The sequence below is a fragment of the Oryctolagus cuniculus genome, chromosome 4, assembly GCF_051225735.1.
Source record: "Oryctolagus cuniculus isolate XC-2025 breed Fujian yellow rabbit chromosome 4, ASM5122573v1, whole genome shotgun sequence".
In the NCBI taxonomy this organism is placed as follows: Eukaryota; Metazoa; Chordata; class Mammalia; order Lagomorpha; family Leporidae; genus Oryctolagus; species Oryctolagus cuniculus.
In genome coordinates this window covers 11,433,204-11,449,610 of record NC_142870.1, presented here as the reverse complement: position 1 = coordinate 11,449,610, position 16,407 = coordinate 11,433,204, and the positions used below count along the sequence as shown (strand labels likewise).

Sequence of the window (16,407 nt, the reverse complement as noted above, 5' to 3'; positions counted from 1 at the left end):
TTTTATTCTAGAACAGTTTTAAAAAAATTTCATAAATAGTTTTATGGCTGACAGATAGTTGGAAATTGGTAGGTAGAGAACATTTCACTCAATATCCTTGTAGATTTTACTATTTCCAAAATAAAAACCCATTTATGCCTAAGTACCCTAGCACTAAGATTTCTAGATTGCTATGAAAAACGGGGGAAGTCTAGGGAGATTTATGAAATAGTACTTGTCTCATTTAGTGTGCCTTAAAAAATTACCTTGGAAATTAATCCTGCTAGAAAAGTTTAGGAAGTTTCTAAGGTAGGGCTGGACAATGTAAATTTTGGAATGAAATATCCGTGCTCCCATTTAAAGTCCCAGGAATCAAAAAGAACAAGTCCCAGGAATTAGATCACTTAGAGTTGAAGTGAAAGGTAAATGTAGTGTTTGTTAGTGTTTTAGTCTGCCTTTGCTTAGAGGTCCCAGAATTACTCTTGAGTTTTCTGGATAATTTACTAAACTCTTTCAAGAGATCTATAAACAGTCTAATATATAAACAATAACAGGAATTTAATTTTGTTTCTGTCCTAAGAAGGCATTTAAGAATCTGTACTTTTTTGAAAAACTTGATTTATCAACTAAAGGTGTATTAGATGATTAGGCAAGAGAACTAAGAATGATGAATTAAGGAGTTCTAAAGGTAGGAAAAGGGAAATTAGTGAATACTTAGGCATGAGATACAGTGTTCATAATTGTCGCCCTCTCCAATATAGATCTTATTTTTAAAAGAAATGTTTCACACACAATTCATAGTCTAATTAACAGCTATCCTTGCCTTTTAAAAGAACCATCGTTAGGTGTTAACTCTTATTTGTCATATTCTTCAAATACCTACTAATTATTATTTGACTTTACCTTCAGCAAAAACCTCCCCATAACAGATAATTAACAAAACTGAATTTTCTTGTGAAATACTGGAAACTGTTGAGTTAAATGGTGTTAAGAAAAAAAAAAAACAAAAAACAAAACACAAGAATTAGTTTAGATGTAATAGGTTCTAGTATTCTACCACACAGTGGGGCAACTATAGTTCACAATAATGTATTTGCTGTATGCTGAACTGAGAGGGGCTGGTAGACTCCAAACAGAAGGTAAAGGAATGCAAATGCTAGCTGCCTGATTTGATCAGTTTGCATGTGTTGATATTGCTTGGTGCCCCACACAAATCTACAAGAATTAATGTTCATCAGTATTGAAACAAAAAATCAATGAGTTGATGCAAATCAGTTTGAGCTCTTAATTTTAGAATAGCATAAATTAAGTACTTACTTAGTTGATTCTTCATTCTGGGGTTAAGCCTTCTACATTCTGACAAATTGAGGATTTGCTCTAAAGATTATGCTTTTCGAAAGTTAAAAATCACCTCTGCTTATTAGCACATATGGTTTTAAACGGTGAAGATAGGAGCTTTGAAAAGGAAGACAAAGACCTAATACTTTTTAAACATCTCATCAGCCAAGGTTATTATGGACTACCACAGAAATATTTTAATGCCAGTAATAAATGTAAACTGGAAAGAAATGATTTACATTTTATTGAGAAATTTGGTTTGTAAGAACAAACTGCACAACGGAGGTGAAATGATGTGCTGATGAATGAAGGAGATTACTGACTAATGGTTTTCTACTTGTTTAATCAAAACCTTTGCTAACTGCTTCTGAAAGTTATGCAAATAAGTGTAACATGAAAACTCTAAGGAGTATAAAACTTAAAATAGTTAAAAAAAATTTGCTAGGATTGACTTTCTTAATACTAGAGTTTTACGTTCATTTTAATGGAATTTTTTGAAGAAAATAACAGTGAAATCACTTTTGAGTTGGTTTGTTGCCTGTGATACTTCATAACTTACCTTTATCTTATCTCCTTTCCTAGGAATTTTTTTTCCTCCCTAAACTTTGAGACTTCTCCCCTCTTTACATGATTACTTTGGTTTTGACATGTCGCATCTAAAGATATGAGCACTTTTCAGAATTTAGGGGACTATGGTGATTTGAGATAATTATCTTTGTTTTCTTTCTTAGCCTGTGGACATCTCTACAGCAATGAGTGAACGGGCACTTGCTCAGAAAAGACTCAGTGAGAATGCATTTGACCTTGAAGCCATGAGCATGTTAAACCGAGCTCAGGAAAGGGTATGTAGACATTTGTAATGTCTAAGTGACAGTTTCACTAACTAGGTGGTTGATGTATAACAAATCATTTATCTTAATTCGCTGGCTTATTTTAAGTTGAAAGTGATTTAGAGTGTGAGCATTTGGTAACTATTTGTACCATGTGGCAGAAACTATTTCGGGGGAGAACAAAAAGTTAGCTAAGTGCCCATATATGCCCTATGAGATGAAGATCTTGTTTCAGCTGAAGAAACTGGGGTAGAGAGTAGTTTAATGATACTGAAATTCACACTGTGCAGTGGAGGAACTGGAACTCAGTTCCAGGCAATCTGATTTCAGAGTCTGTGCTTTTAATAATGGACGGCATCTCCATTTTTTTCTGTCCTTCTGTGGTAATGCTATGAAGAAACAGTAAGTGCATGTTAAGACAGGAAGTACATTCTGACTTGTCTTTATTAGTAAATGTGAATTGAATGCATGACAGCCGATTATCCCAGTACATTTTGGTTGTTAATGTTTTTTAAAGGCTGTTTTATATGGTTCAGTAATCTGTTTTCTGTATTATTTAAGCCTGTGGCATGAATTCTGTGTTTATAATACCTCAAAGTAGTTAGTTACTGTCAGGATAGGCCTTCCTGACATTTAATATAATGCATTTGATAAGGGGAGGGCAAGGATCCATTGCCATTTTAAGCTCTTTACAATTTTCATGTGTTCATGAGATATTTTGAAGAATAAATATTATAGCTATGCTTTTTAGTTAAGAGATATAAATCAAATCTTGAAATTAGTAGGATTCACTGAATATCAAACTACTTCTCTGGAAGGTTTAGGATAGTATTTAATTTTAGGTATGTGTAGATTCAGTATATTGTTTTAAAGGCTGAATATTTCTGCTATTAGTTTTCTCGGGAACTAAACAACTTTGTTAATTAAATTACCAGTGGCATTTTTACTTCGTTAATCAAGGCAGCTTCTTTTCTTCAGATTGATGCCTGGGCTCAGCTGAACTCTATTCCTGGCCAGTTCACAGGAAGTACAGGAGTACAGGTTCTGACACAAGAACAGTTGGCTAATACTGGTGCCCAAGCCTGGATTAAAAAGGTACATACTATATGCACATACAAAATGTTTAAGTACAAAGTTAAAATTTTTTTGGAAAATTTTTTATTAAAAATGCATGAAGAGGCCAGTGACTCTAACCAAAGTTCCGTAGTAAATTTGCTATGTGTATACTCCAGGATGGACATCGAAGATGGACCAGATTCATGAGACAATGGCAAATGTATAAATATGGCTCAAGAGCCACTCGCTTTGTATCCTGAGGTTAATTTTTTTTTAATTGTTGATGCTGACTTTGGTGGGGGTGGTTTGATTTAACTGTTTAGAGTGCTAACATCGTATCAGGTGCTGTTCAGAATATTCCACAGTTCCTGCTGGACTACTAACCTAATCATTTCAAAGCAGTGGTTCTCAAATTTTTACTTCATGGGAAACTTTGTTGCAGGTTTATTTGTGGTAGATCACTGCCCCCAGAGCCCTCCACCACCCTCATTTTCCTTTCTTCTCTTCCTCTGTCCTTGCCCCTTCATTAGTGCTTGCGTCTTCTTGTAAGATCCCTTGGCTTCTACTCCTCACTCTTCTTGTGACCTCCAGCCCTGTGTCAGCTGTTGATTGCAGCAAGTGGTTGGGAGGCCCTAGTATTAGCATTGCATGTGGTGATCTTGCCATGGGACTGGAAGGCTGGGGGGATGCTGGAGTGTGGGGTGGGCAGTGCTGACGGGTGGTAAGGGAGGGTGAGGGGGGATGGAAAGTACTATCTGTGGACCACCATTTAGGCCCTGGTGGCCTCTGGTGATCCACAGGTTCAATTTGAGAACCACTGATCTTATGAAAACACAGGATGTGTAAGACCTAAAATCAAGGGAGAGAACGGACACCTCGTGCTACGAAGATGTAGGTGCACCTGGTTTGGGATTCCTGCAGTGAGACCTGTGAACTCCACCTACGGCTGCCTCATTTCTGGGGGAGTCTTAGGTGGTTAAGAAAGGCTTTCTGAAGAAAAGCATTCTGGTGAAGGGATGGCGTGGTTGGATGGGTGATGGGAAATTTGTTTCAGGAGTACTGGCAGCATAGCGGTGCTGAAACTGGGAGGCCGCGTGGTCTAATGGAATGGGAAGGTTTCTTTGTCCTGCTGTACACCTGACTCCTTGTGTGATCGTGGGCAAGTAATTTTTTGAAATTTCAAAGTCTCCCAAGTGTCAAGTGGAGACAAGCTTCATGGAGTGGTAATCAGTAATCTGATAGGTACATATATAGAGTTGCAGTAAGTGCCAATTAATGAGGTGAACTTCTGAAAAATGAGGTATTTGATGCTCATGTATTTTAATTTCCGTTTTGATAGCTTTATTTCTATTGAGCCTTTTACTAACACATTAATACATTATCCTCATTTTGCCTTCCAAGTTATGTTAGGTCGTTTAGTGGGGGTTTGTGCTGGGAAACAAGAAATCTACCAAAATATTTTACATTATAGTTAAAAATAGGGGAGTAGTTTATTTGAAAACATGGCTTTCATCTCAGCGGAAAGAATTACATTACAAACACATCTATTTAGTTTCTACTTTTAGTACTATTGGAGCTTGAGAACTCAATAGTTCCGGAAGTTAGACTTGAAGCTTATGTGTGCTGAAGTAGTAGGTCTGTGGTAAACACACATTTTTAGGTGGACACATTGTAATGTGACTCCAGTGCAAAATTCTGGCTTTCATTTTTATAATGACGTGCTGATCTAAATGTTTATAATACTTCCATCATTGTGCTAACCTTTCACTGATTCAGTTGGCTCCCAATAAACTTTCCCCTAAAACATTTTTTTGGTTATTTTAAGCTTCGTAGGCAGTTCACAGATTTAAATGTGAACATGTTTAGTAGGTAGGACATTTAAAATGGTTTAATCCTTATATTTCATGTAAAACATCCGTGGGAAAGCACATTATTTTTGCTATCATTGAGATGAAAATGATTTCATCAGATCAAATGATCAAAAACCACTTTCACGAAAACATGTTTGTGTAGAATTATGTCTTGCTGTCGACTAAGGAATGCAGACTATTTAGAAGTTACAGACAGCTGAAGATTTAACATGTTCTTACACAGATACTGTCTACAGTCATTAAATGTTGTGTTTAGAAAACTTGGCTCAAATAATCATTTGGCTTTTCTTGCTTTAGTATAGCTCAAACATCTTCTTTATGTACTAAAACCATAAGGATGCCAACGTTTCTTGAGCTTTTTTTGTTGCAGTATGTTTAGATGAAAAAGAGTCAGTTTTATCAATATTCTAATTCATAAGTAAAATATTTTAAATGGTTATTGATTTTAAAAGAACTTCTGTTTTCTGGAATGAAATGATCTGGACATGACCTGATGAGTAATGTTTTGTTGTGGTCCTCAGATTCATTAGTTTTTGTTGTTAACTGCATACACACTGGGGTAAAGAAACAAGAAGATACTAGAAAACAGAAGCAATTGGAAACCTGGGTTATTTGGGGGTTTATATTGTACTCTGCACAGTTGCCCTTTTTTTTAGGAGTGTATCCTGGAAAAGAGGGGCGGATGAACCTGGAAGTAAGTAAAAGTCATTCTAGGTGTGTAGCATCAAGGCAGTTGAATACCCAAGCATCAGCTAACTTTTCTCTTTATACATCTACACTGCATGGCCTGCACCAAATAAGGAACTGAACCAGGGGTATGTTTTTACCTCTACAGCTGCCTCCTTCCATCAGAGCACCTTTTTAAACTTAATGTCTAGTCACATGTCATTGGCATGTTTTCTGCTCAGCATTTAATTATAAAGCTGGGAAACAAATTTATACTATTTTACTACTGTCTAAAAAACAATGATTTTTTTTCACTTAGTATCAACTATTAATATAGGAAATGAAGATACATACTATTTCCTTAGTTACCAAAAAATTTTTACTTCCTCTGTTGATAAGACTGCTATATATTTGCTAGAGAATATATGCCTAAGTTTATTAACAAGGGGAAATAAAACATGATTTGGAGCGGTTTCAAATGCTTTTAAAAGTGGCCGTAAAGATCAACAGAATTCAATACTGTTGTTACATGTACAAGGATGCCTGTTAAAGAGGCATCAGGTATTTTAACATGTGAAAGTAATTGTTGACCATGCTAAAGTATATAGCTGTGCATCTTAGGACATTAAGTGGTTTGCTGCTTTGATGGAAATTATGGTTCAGTGGGTTGGATACAAGAGAGATGATTGTTCACAGAATAACCTGTGAACTTTCACCCCTCTGTATGGAAACTTGTTTCAGGGCCAAATCCTTGTAGCTGTCTTCTTGCCCCGGTCAGTGCCAGCCGTACTATTCACAACACTGCTGCTACCGAGGCCTAGGTATGTAAACATTTAAGGAGTTTTTTAAAAGTCTTTTAACATCAAGCTAGGTTTAAAAGAATTCAAATTCATTTTGGTATACTTACAGGGTATTTTATGTGTGATTGTCTCCTATTTATTACTGTGTAAATATATTTTAAAGAGTTATCTTTTTGCCTCATAGGGATTTTCTTAGTAAAATATTTATACTTGCTTTATAGTAGAATGGGGAAGAAAACTTTGGATGACAACAATATGCTTCTTCAGTGTCCAAACTTTTTCTAAATGATTTCTGGGCTTTATTCATAAACTAGGTACACCTGGGACAATTACTATTATTGACTGTTTTAACATTGCCTTCTTTTTATTTTGCAAGCTAAGAAGAAATACCAGTGAACCTAAATAGTGGACGAAAACAGGAGTGTTCTAATTTTTTTTTGGAGGGGGGCATGAGGGGCCATTGTTCTAAAACTGCCATTTATTTGACTATCAAAATACCATTATGTTAATGCAAAAGTAATTAGAACAAATATAACTGCAGTATGTGTCAAGTACAGAAGCATTGACATTGAATTGCTATAACAGATCTAGAAGTAAAATAAGATTTTTCTTTTTTAGAAAGTTGCGTGTGAATCTTTAGTTGAGTTCTAACTGTGAAATTGGGACATTTTACCTTTCTTTCTTTGGATAGGATCAGTTCTTAAGAGCAGCCCCAGTAACTGGAGGAATGGGAGCCGTTCTGATGAGAAAAATGGGCTGGAGAGAAGGAGAAGGATTAGGAAAAAACAAAGAAGGAAATAAGGAGCCTATCCTAGTTGATTTTAAGACAGATCGTAAAGGTAACAAATTCTTTTTCAGAATGTTTATTGTACTTCAGCATTTGGAATTTCATTCTTTTACACATTTTTTGGATCCGCTAAATGCATTCTTTTGGTTCTCTAAACTGGAGAAATTTCTTACATAGGCACATTTTTAAAAAATTTGTTTCCACACACACCGCTTATTTTTATATAAATATAGAAGGACAAGTTTGAGCTTTTAAATGACAACTTTTTCATGCTAGTTGCTGAGTATGGAAATTTACATATACCTACTAGGTGGATAAATTTAACCTGATTTAATAAATGTCTTTGCTTATCTCTTTTCAAGCTACAAAATTGGGTTGTGTAACCTCTTTATACTGCCTTTTGTTAGGGCAGGTGGAACTTAACATCGACTGTATTTTGCTATTTTCAGGTACCTTAGCAGGGGTGTATAGCCTGTGTTTAGTTGCTGAGTTACTGAATATACACTTGGTATCCACAGATAACAGCCTATACTCATAATTTCTTCCCTTGGAGTATTTTTCTAAGTAGAATCACAAGGGGCTGCCCATGCAGTATGATTTTAGTAGGTTGCAGTAAGTTGAGGTAACTTGAATAATTGATGTCTTAATTAACTTAGAAACAGACTAGCTCTGCAGTAAATAATGCATTGTACAACTGCAGAGAGCATTCTTGGAATTTACAACATGGTCTGAGTGCGAGGTCTCAGAGGATCATGTTTCCCAGGATGGCTTTGGATGGAATTAGCAATGTAGTGCTGAAGGATTTCCACTAATATATTTGGACACTGGAAAATGATTGTTATGAGTAACACAGCCAATCCGCTTTGTAACAAATCAGACCTCAGTGCAGCAAGGTCATCAGAGCAGTTATGTGTGGAAACACCTCGCGTTTATTTATGGACACTGTTTTCTCACTTTCCAAAAACGTTTTCAGTGGCTTAAAACATCAGCTGTTTTTTAAATGTACTTTTATCTGAATAAAAATCACTTACAGTAAATAACTGATACTTTTTGAGCTTACAAAGAAACAGACCTTGGGGATTTAATTTATATACTATTTAATGTATATACATATATACATATGTATTCCTATATGAAGTTTGAAGTCATGGAATCAATAGAGGTTCCTACAGAAGAAATGCTAGTCTATATTGGGATTTGAAATGATACTTGAAATTTAATGAAAGTTGCCTCCCTCCCCCTTTTTTCTTCATTATTAAAGGTCTTGTTGCAGTAGGAGAAAGAGCACAAAAGAGGTCTGGGAACTTCTCGGCTGCAATGAAAGATCTGTCAGGTGAGAATATGCTTTTAGGTTTCTTCCTGTCTCAGCCTCATCTTGAATTTGTAATTTGTAGCAAAAGCTGGTGAAAATATAACTCATTTTTTCTCTGCAGGCAAACATCCTGTGTCTGCCTTGATGGAAATCTGTAACAAGAGAAGGTGGCAACCACCTGAATTTCTTTTGGTCCATGATAGTGGCCCTGATCATCGCAAACATTTTCTCTTTAGGGTAAATATGAATTTCTGAATTGTTTATGTGCTAATTTGATGATTGGTAGAGGGTGAGGGATAAGTATAATTACAGGATTAATATGCTGTTAGTGGGTTGGGGGTGTTTGTGTGTGGGTAGTGGTGGGATGTTTATTTTGTGAATATATCCTATTAAAAAATTAGAGGGAAGGCTATGGGCAAAATCTGATGGACAGTTTATTGGTACTTTGTCCTGGAATGTGGGGAATTAATGTAGTACTTTCCGGTTTTATTTATTTCCCAATTTGGAGATTTGCCCTTAATTTGCAGTCCCCATTCCCAAATGACTTGCTACTTCTGGGTTGAGATTAAGTTTGATTTACATGGTATGGGTTTTATATTTTTATAAGTTCTAGCATTTAGTGAAAAAATAAAAAGCTAATAGATATTAAAGTTTGATGCTGTTCTTATTGTATGTTTTTCTTGAATAGGTATTGAGAAATGGAAGCCCTTACCAGCCCAATTGTATGTTTTTCTTGAATAGGTATTGATAAATGGAAGCGCTTACCAGCCCAGCTTTGCCAGCCCTAATAAGAAGCATGCTAAAGCCACAGCTGCTACTGTGGTTCTTCAAGCAATGGGCCTTGTACCAAAGGACCTCATGGCTAATGCCACTTGCTTCAGGAGTGCCTCACGTAGATAGATTGAGGTTTTATATTAATCATTTCAGATAATTTTACTCTGCATCACAATGTATTTCCTCTTTAATGTTGTAAATATTTGGCAATTTAAGACATTGTGTAAAAAGCAATCTGTACAAACATCTCCAGGCTTTGATTTTTGTACCATGGAAATTGTATTTAACCATACAGGGTTTTGGTATGTTTATATTGTTTACCTTAGTGATGTATTTGTTTAAGTGGCTAACATCCAAACAGTTGTTTGAAGGCATCAGTAATCTTCAGTGTGGAATGTTAAATAACGCTTTTATACTGTATTTTGTACTATGATGTAACTCCCCTTCCTATGGCTAGGCTGCTGTAACACTTGCCTGTAATCAGTGAAGGGCTGTGCACCTTGTACTATTTCACAATGGGTTCTGCTGGACAGATACTGGGCCAGTGTTATTGAGGTAATCAAGCAAGATCTGTTCCACAGGGCTAATGCCACCATCTCCCCTTAAAATTTTGTAGAGGTTATAAAAAGAAAAGTGGTATGTTGTGTGATGACCAGCACTAAGTCCTGCATTCCCGTTAAAGCCACTTGGGTCATAAGAGTGGAGGAAGTCTGACTAGAATTCTGCAGAGGCCAAGTATGTTTAGTATGGCATTGAGTTGTGATATAGTTTTACTTTGATGTGCATTTTGAATTTCAGCTACACCTAGATAGATGTAAAATGATAATTACAATGCTGTAACCAACTTATCTAATAAAATTGGCAACCAGCCACTATTTTGTTGACTATGAGAAAGTTTATGTTAATTTTTAGGGTCTGATAGAGTATTTCATGTGTATTACAGTGGTATTCATATGCTATGTCTCTAAACTTTATTTTCAAAAGCTTAAGGCCCAAATACAAACTTCTCTGGAACAAACGTGGTGGTTTATTTTCTGGATTATAAAGTAAACACATACTTCTTCACTAAATGCTGTTATTTCTTTACCCAATGCTTTCGATTTCTAAGCACTTTTATTTAAATTTGAAGCACACATACACACAAACACCTACGAGCACATTGAAGAGTGCTACATGGCAGCTAAGCATGTTTTACAACGCTCATCACTATTCTGTATGGCATACAAACTGCCCTTTTGTCTGGATTGACATGCATTAAAACATTTTTTGAGTGTATTTAAAAATAGAATTAGAAATCAGTAGCAAAAAGTGCTAAAGCAGAAGCATCAAGAATCAGCTCAGTAGTTACTATCTACATTTATTTCTACAAGAACTCTCTAACAGAGATTTATGAAAGTAGTATTTTTGCACTGATGCCATTAGTCACAGTGGGAATAGTTGCTACAGGTTTAGTCTTTCTCATTACTCAGTTTTTAAGAATTTTCAGTGTTTTGAAAAAAGTTTAACTTATGTTCAATATCTGGAAACCTAACTTTAAAATAAAAGTTGACTCAAAACCTTAATGCTACTGCTCAGTGCATGTAATAAAAGTTAATATTCAACTTGCAAAATGAACTTTTAAGGCCAAAGACAAGAATCTTGAATTTCCTTGCTAGGAGGTTTTTTTCCTCAAAGATTCCTTTTAGGCTTACTTTGGTGTTCAGGATCTCCAATTATAAACGTAGTCACTCATTTCCACATTCCGTAAAGATGATTTCCCCAGTAACGGTATTTGACTGAGTTGGTCCAGAGTCTTAGGATGCAACCCACAGTTAGCAAGCTCTTTGTGTACCACCTCCTGTGGAAATTTGCATACAAGTCAGTAAAAAACACATTAGTTTTGAACATTCATACTAACACATTCAGCTCAACAGAAGTTGATCCTAGGAGATTTTGCAGCGGTGTTTTAAGTCTAGCAAGCTGATAGGCATCAGGCAATAGAGGGAGGCCTTGATTACAATCTCAACAAAACTTATTTTCAAGACAAGGCAAATATGGTTAAGTAGTCATGTTTCTATATCCTGAAGGAATCAGGCACTAAGTTTTGGATCTAAGAGCTGTAAAGTTCTTCAGTTACTGTCACTAGTACAAAAGGCTAAATTCATAAGATATGACACAAAAACAAGAGATATGCCTTCTGACCAGTTCATAACACAGTTTCTGTGGCTCATCAGAAGTGACTTCCCTGAGAGCTGGTCGGGGAAACGGTTCACACCTGTCGCCTCACCTTATCCAGTACATTATCCATAGGCAGGCATATATTAAATACAGTAGTTGGCTCATGTGGATAGAGTCCTGCCGAGAAGGACCCGCTTTGTGAAGACTGGAGCAGCATGGTGACGGAATGCACACAATGAGGCAGGATAGGACCTGTAATCTCCAAACTAAACTGATCTTTGTATCCAGAAGGAGCTTGGCTCTTCACATTCACACTTCGTGCCTTCATGGAAATGTAAAGAAAAAGAAAAATCACCATCCCTGTTGCAAAACTGTTCAGTCATTTCCATCTGGGCCTCATATCCAAAGGCACAGAACAAAAGTAGTTATCACAACGTCACAATGACGTGCGTGAGAACTAGTGACAGTGACAGCTCAGTGCCACCATGGTCCTCACATGAGGGTTCTGGCTGAAGTGTATTCTAGAGAATGACTTTTTTCTTACAACAGTCATCTTCAAACATTCATGAGAAATGATATTTTTTTCAGTTCTGCTAAAACCGAGTATCCATGTATGCTCAACACAGAATATTGAGAGAAAACACACTCCACACATCTATTGCTATTAACTTAGTATGTATATTTATGTGTAGACTTATCATTTGATAAGGATATACAATTATTTTTACTTATGAATGAGTAGACCTTGAGCTCTGTAGCAACATTCTTGGCTATGTCCTCAATGGTAAAAGTGAAACAAAATGAGATGCTTCCATAAACAAAAAAAGGAAATAATGCTTTTGCTGCATAGTAATAAGAAACCATTTTAAATAATTTGTATTTTAAATTTCTTTCATGTACCACAAAAGTATTTATTTTTACCAAGATAAAAAGTAAAAATTAGTAGTCTCTTATTCCTTTGAAAAGAAAATTGTGTATTTCAGGTAAAGAGAGCAACAAAAATCTTCCACCTGCTGGTTCACCTCTACAAATGCCCTGAAACCAGGCGTTGGGAACTCAGTCCAGCTAGGGCAGGCACTAGACACAGCACTTAAGACAGCGCAATTGTAGTGTCTTGTTCAAGTCTGGCTCTGCTCCTCAGTCCAGCTTCCTGCTAATGTGCATCCTGTGAGGTAGTAGGTGATGGTTCAAGTACCTGCAAACCATGTGGGTGATCTTTATGGAATGTCTGGCACCTGGCCTCAGCCTGGTTCATCCCTGGCTGTTGTGGGCATCTGGGGAGAAAACTAGCAGATAAAATATCTGTCTCTGCTTTCCAATAAAGCAGCATTGTGGGGGTCAGTATTGCAGCACAGTGGGTTGTCACCACTTGCAATGTTGGCATCTCATTTTACAGCACCAGTTGGGAGTCCTGGCGGTATTTTTTTTTTTTTTAAGATTGATTGATTTATTTATTTGAAAGGCAGAGTTACCGAGAGGCAGAGAGAGAGAGAGAGCACGCGAGGATCTTCCATATGCTGGCTCACTCCTCAAATGGCCACAACGACTGGAGCTGGGCTGCTCTGAAGCCAGGAGCCTCTTTCAGGCCTCAAACTAATGCCCATATGGGATGCTGCGACAGCAGCTTTCCCTGCTAAGCCACAGCGCTGGCCCTGGCTCCACCACTTCTGACCTAGCTCCCTGCTAATGTGCCTGGGAAAGCAGTGAGAGATGGTTCAAGTACTTGGGGCCTTTTCACCTAGGTGGGAATCCTAGATGGAGTTTCAGGTCTTGGCCCAGCCCTGGCTGTTGCAACCATCTGGGGAGTGATCAAGTAGATGGATGCACTAGCATGCTCTTTCGCTATCACTCTGCCTTCCAAATAGATAAATTGTAAAATAAAAAATAAATCAAGAATGAATTGTATCAATAAAAAAATACTTGCACAGAACGTTTTAAATTACCTTAAGCATTTGCATCGTGGCACCTCGGAAAGCTATAGGGGACAGCAGGGTTGGTGGAAGTCCTGCCTGCGGGCCTGAGGTTGCAACTAAACTCTTGCAGTTGATCAAAAAATTGAGTAACGTAAAAGTGTTGATTCCTTTCACCAACACAACAGACTCAGGCCTGTGGTCCATTTGTACTTCATGCTTCTCTTTACGGCTGACAATAAAAGTCAAGGAAACTGTAATTCAAGTACTTCACCAGTGGGAAAGTTATCTTGATTTGGAATCACTTGGGACTCCTCTCCCCCAGAACAAAATGGAAATGTGATTATCCCTCACTCTTCACTGCAAACATAAGGTTTACGTTTGAATCAAAATATTCAACATCCAGCGCCCATATGGGATGCAGGTGCCTCAGGTCATGGCATTAACCCACTGCTCCACAGCGCCAGTCCCTAATTGTTTTTTTAAACTGAGCCTTAAGAGAGATTAACAATTTGCTCAAGCTTATTCCAGGTCTCCCACAAGGGTTAAGGGGCATCAAGACTTGGGCCATTTTCCAATGCTTTACCCAGCCACAGCAGAGAGCTAGATTGGAAGTGGAGTAGCTGGGACTTGAACTGGTGCCCATATGGGATGCTGACACTGCAGGCAGCATCTCCACCCACCATGCCACAGCAGGCCCAGATAAATAAATCTTAAAAAAATAAAAATTAAAATTAAAAAAAGTCATATAAAATCAGTCAAAAAGGGGACGATATTATAGTGCAGCAGGTTAAGCTACCGCTTGCAATGTTGTCTTCCCATATTTAAGTACCAGTTCAAGTCCTGGCTATTCTGATTCCAATCCAGCTTTCTGCTAATGTACCAGGAAAAACAGAAGATGAGGGCCCCCAGACCTGGCTGTTGTCGCCAGTTAGGGAATGATCCAGCTGATGGAAGATTCTCTCTCTAAATGCCTTTCAAGCAAATACATCTTTTTTTCTTAGATTATTTACTTTGAAAGTCCAAGTGACAAAGAGAAAAAGAGAGACAGACATCTTCCATCTGCTGGTCACTCCCCAGATGCCCACAACAACCTGGGCTGGGGTCAGGCCAAAGTGGGGAGCCAGGAGCTTTTTCTGTGTCTCCCATGTGGGTGCAGGGGCCCAAAGACTTGGGCCATCTTCCGCTGTTTTTCCCAGGCCATGAGCAGGGAGCTGGCTTGGAAGTGGAGCAGCCAGGACTCAAAGTGGTGTGGGGAGCAACTGGGAGCAACTTGGACTAGACTAAGTTACTGGAATTAAGACTTATTCTATGCATCTGCTTTCCCACAATATGGCGCTGAGAAGGGAGAAACAGCTTCTACACAGCTGCCTCCAGTTCAACCAATAAACTGTAGGACCTGCTCCTGATTGGAGGAGAGCAGCGTACTCGGCGTGTGGGTAGCAGAGTTGGGATTGGTGAAGAGGACTATAAAGGAGGAGAGAGACAACATGCACAAGGAACATCTAAGGGGAACATCTATTTGAAGGAACACCTGTGCAGCCCCCGAGAGAGCCAGCCGGCGGTGTGCCGCTCCCCCGCGGAAGTGGGGAAAGTGGCTAGGGGGAACCGCCCTTCCACGGAGGTGGAAGGGACGGTAGCCAACCCAGGAAGAACCAGCAGCAAACCCGGGGAGGGCCGAGCAGACAAGAGAACAGCGCAGGGTCCTGTGTCGTTCCTCCACGAAGAGGGGGAGCGACATAATGGTGCCGTGACTCGGATATGAAGCCTAGGCAGGGTTTAGTGTCGTTCCTCCATGAAGAGGGGGAGCGACAAGTGGTGCCTATATGGGATGCCAGTGTCACAGGTGGTGGCTTTACCTGCCATACCACAATGCCAGCCCAAATAAATAAATCTTGAGGGGGAAAAAAAAAGCAGTCAATTTTAAATTGCTCACTAACAATTCAATTAAGATTAATTCTGTTTAACAGCAATGGAAAGGATACAGCTTGATTGATAGTGTGTCTGGCTTTTTAATTTTATCTTGCACACCCATTTCTTCCAGCCAGGAAAAACTTTCCTCTTCATCCTCATCACTGATTGCTTGCTCTCTAGGAAATAGTTGAGAGTTGCCATTTCACAGCCTGCCACCTTTACAAATTTATTTCACTGATCTATTTAAGTCACTGGATATATAAAAGATTATTTTAATCACATACTCCGCATGTCCCAAGCTTGTTCCAGATGTTTCCTTCTTTCGGCCATTTTCTTTTATTAAAGGCAGAGAAAATTCAATACCTACAACGAGAAAACAAAAATGCAACTGTTTTCTTTAAAAGTATTAACAGGTGTTCCCTGAGTATTTATGCTTGATCTACTCAGTCCTTTGCAAGCTTTCTTGATGGCGGCAGATCATCTTATACACAAATGCACGCATTTCCTTTAAACAAAAGATTTAGTAAAGGGCTGGCATTGTGGCACACTGGATAAGGCCACTGCCTATGACAATGCCATCCCATATGGGTGCCAATTAATTCGAGTCCTGGCTGCTCCAGTTCTGAACCAGCTTTCTGCTAATGTGCCTGGGAAAGCAGCGGAAGAAAGCCAAGTGTTTAGGCCCCTTCCACCCAAGTGGGAGACACAGAAGCTCCTGGCTTTGGACTCAGCCATTTTGGCTATCTGGGGAGTGAACCAGCAGATGGAAGATTTCTCTGTCTCTAATTCTTGCCTTTCAAATAATTACACAAAAAAAAAAAAAAAAAAAAAAAAAAGAAAAAGAAAAAGAAAAGCTCAGGAGGCAACACATACTCTCATAACAATTTGTATTCTTTCATAAATTATATTCCAGTACATTTTTTCAAAAATGACTGATTATGCTCCCTACACATTTTGCACGATCTGCCATTGGCTGACTCAGTTTATGTCATTACAGGGGTGGGTCATTTGTA

The 16,407-nt window shown here is 38.2% G+C and overlaps 2 protein-coding genes across 12 annotated transcripts in view; one reads left to right on the top strand and one right to left on the bottom strand.

The window, feature by feature from the left end:
- The window catches only part of SON (SON DNA and RNA binding protein), a 34,112-nt gene extending 23,629 nt beyond the window's left edge, over positions 1-10,483 (top strand). The window contains exons 7-14 of one of the 10 annotated variants that reach the window (XR_016233040.1): positions 2,049-2,159; positions 3,126-3,242; positions 3,734-5,768; positions 6,482-6,561; positions 7,232-7,379; positions 8,589-8,660; positions 8,761-8,876; positions 9,381-10,431. Coding sequence is in view for 3 of the 10 variants with exons in the window: in XM_051833596.3 (XP_051689556.3) it covers positions 2,049-2,159; positions 3,126-3,242; positions 7,232-7,379; positions 8,589-8,660; positions 8,761-8,876; positions 9,381-9,539 (723 nt within the window). In the remaining 7 variants the exon portion in view is untranslated. Of the gene's footprint in view, positions 1-2,048; positions 2,160-3,125; positions 3,243-3,379; positions 3,603-3,733; positions 6,562-7,231; positions 7,380-8,588; positions 8,661-8,760; positions 8,877-9,327 lie in introns of those variants that run through there. The other 9 variants (XR_011387716.2, XR_011387715.2, XR_016233039.1 and 6 more) reach the window with 9 other exon arrangements.
- The window catches only part of DONSON (DNA replication fork stabilization factor DONSON), a 13,784-nt gene continuing 7,307 nt past the window's right edge, over positions 9,931-16,407 (bottom strand). For both annotated transcript variants that reach the window (XM_089331485.1, XM_002721284.6), the window contains exons 6-10: positions 15,679-15,757; positions 15,466-15,570; positions 13,514-13,712; positions 11,680-11,892; positions 9,931-11,250 (exon numbers count right to left, since the gene is read on the bottom strand). In XM_089331485.1, coding sequence (XP_089187611.1) covers positions 11,113-11,250; positions 11,680-11,892; positions 13,514-13,712; positions 15,466-15,570; positions 15,679-15,757 — 734 coding nt within the window. In that variant the 3' untranslated portion in view covers positions 9,931-11,112. The remainder of the gene's footprint in view (positions 11,251-11,679; positions 11,893-13,513; positions 13,713-15,465; positions 15,571-15,678; positions 15,758-16,407) is intronic.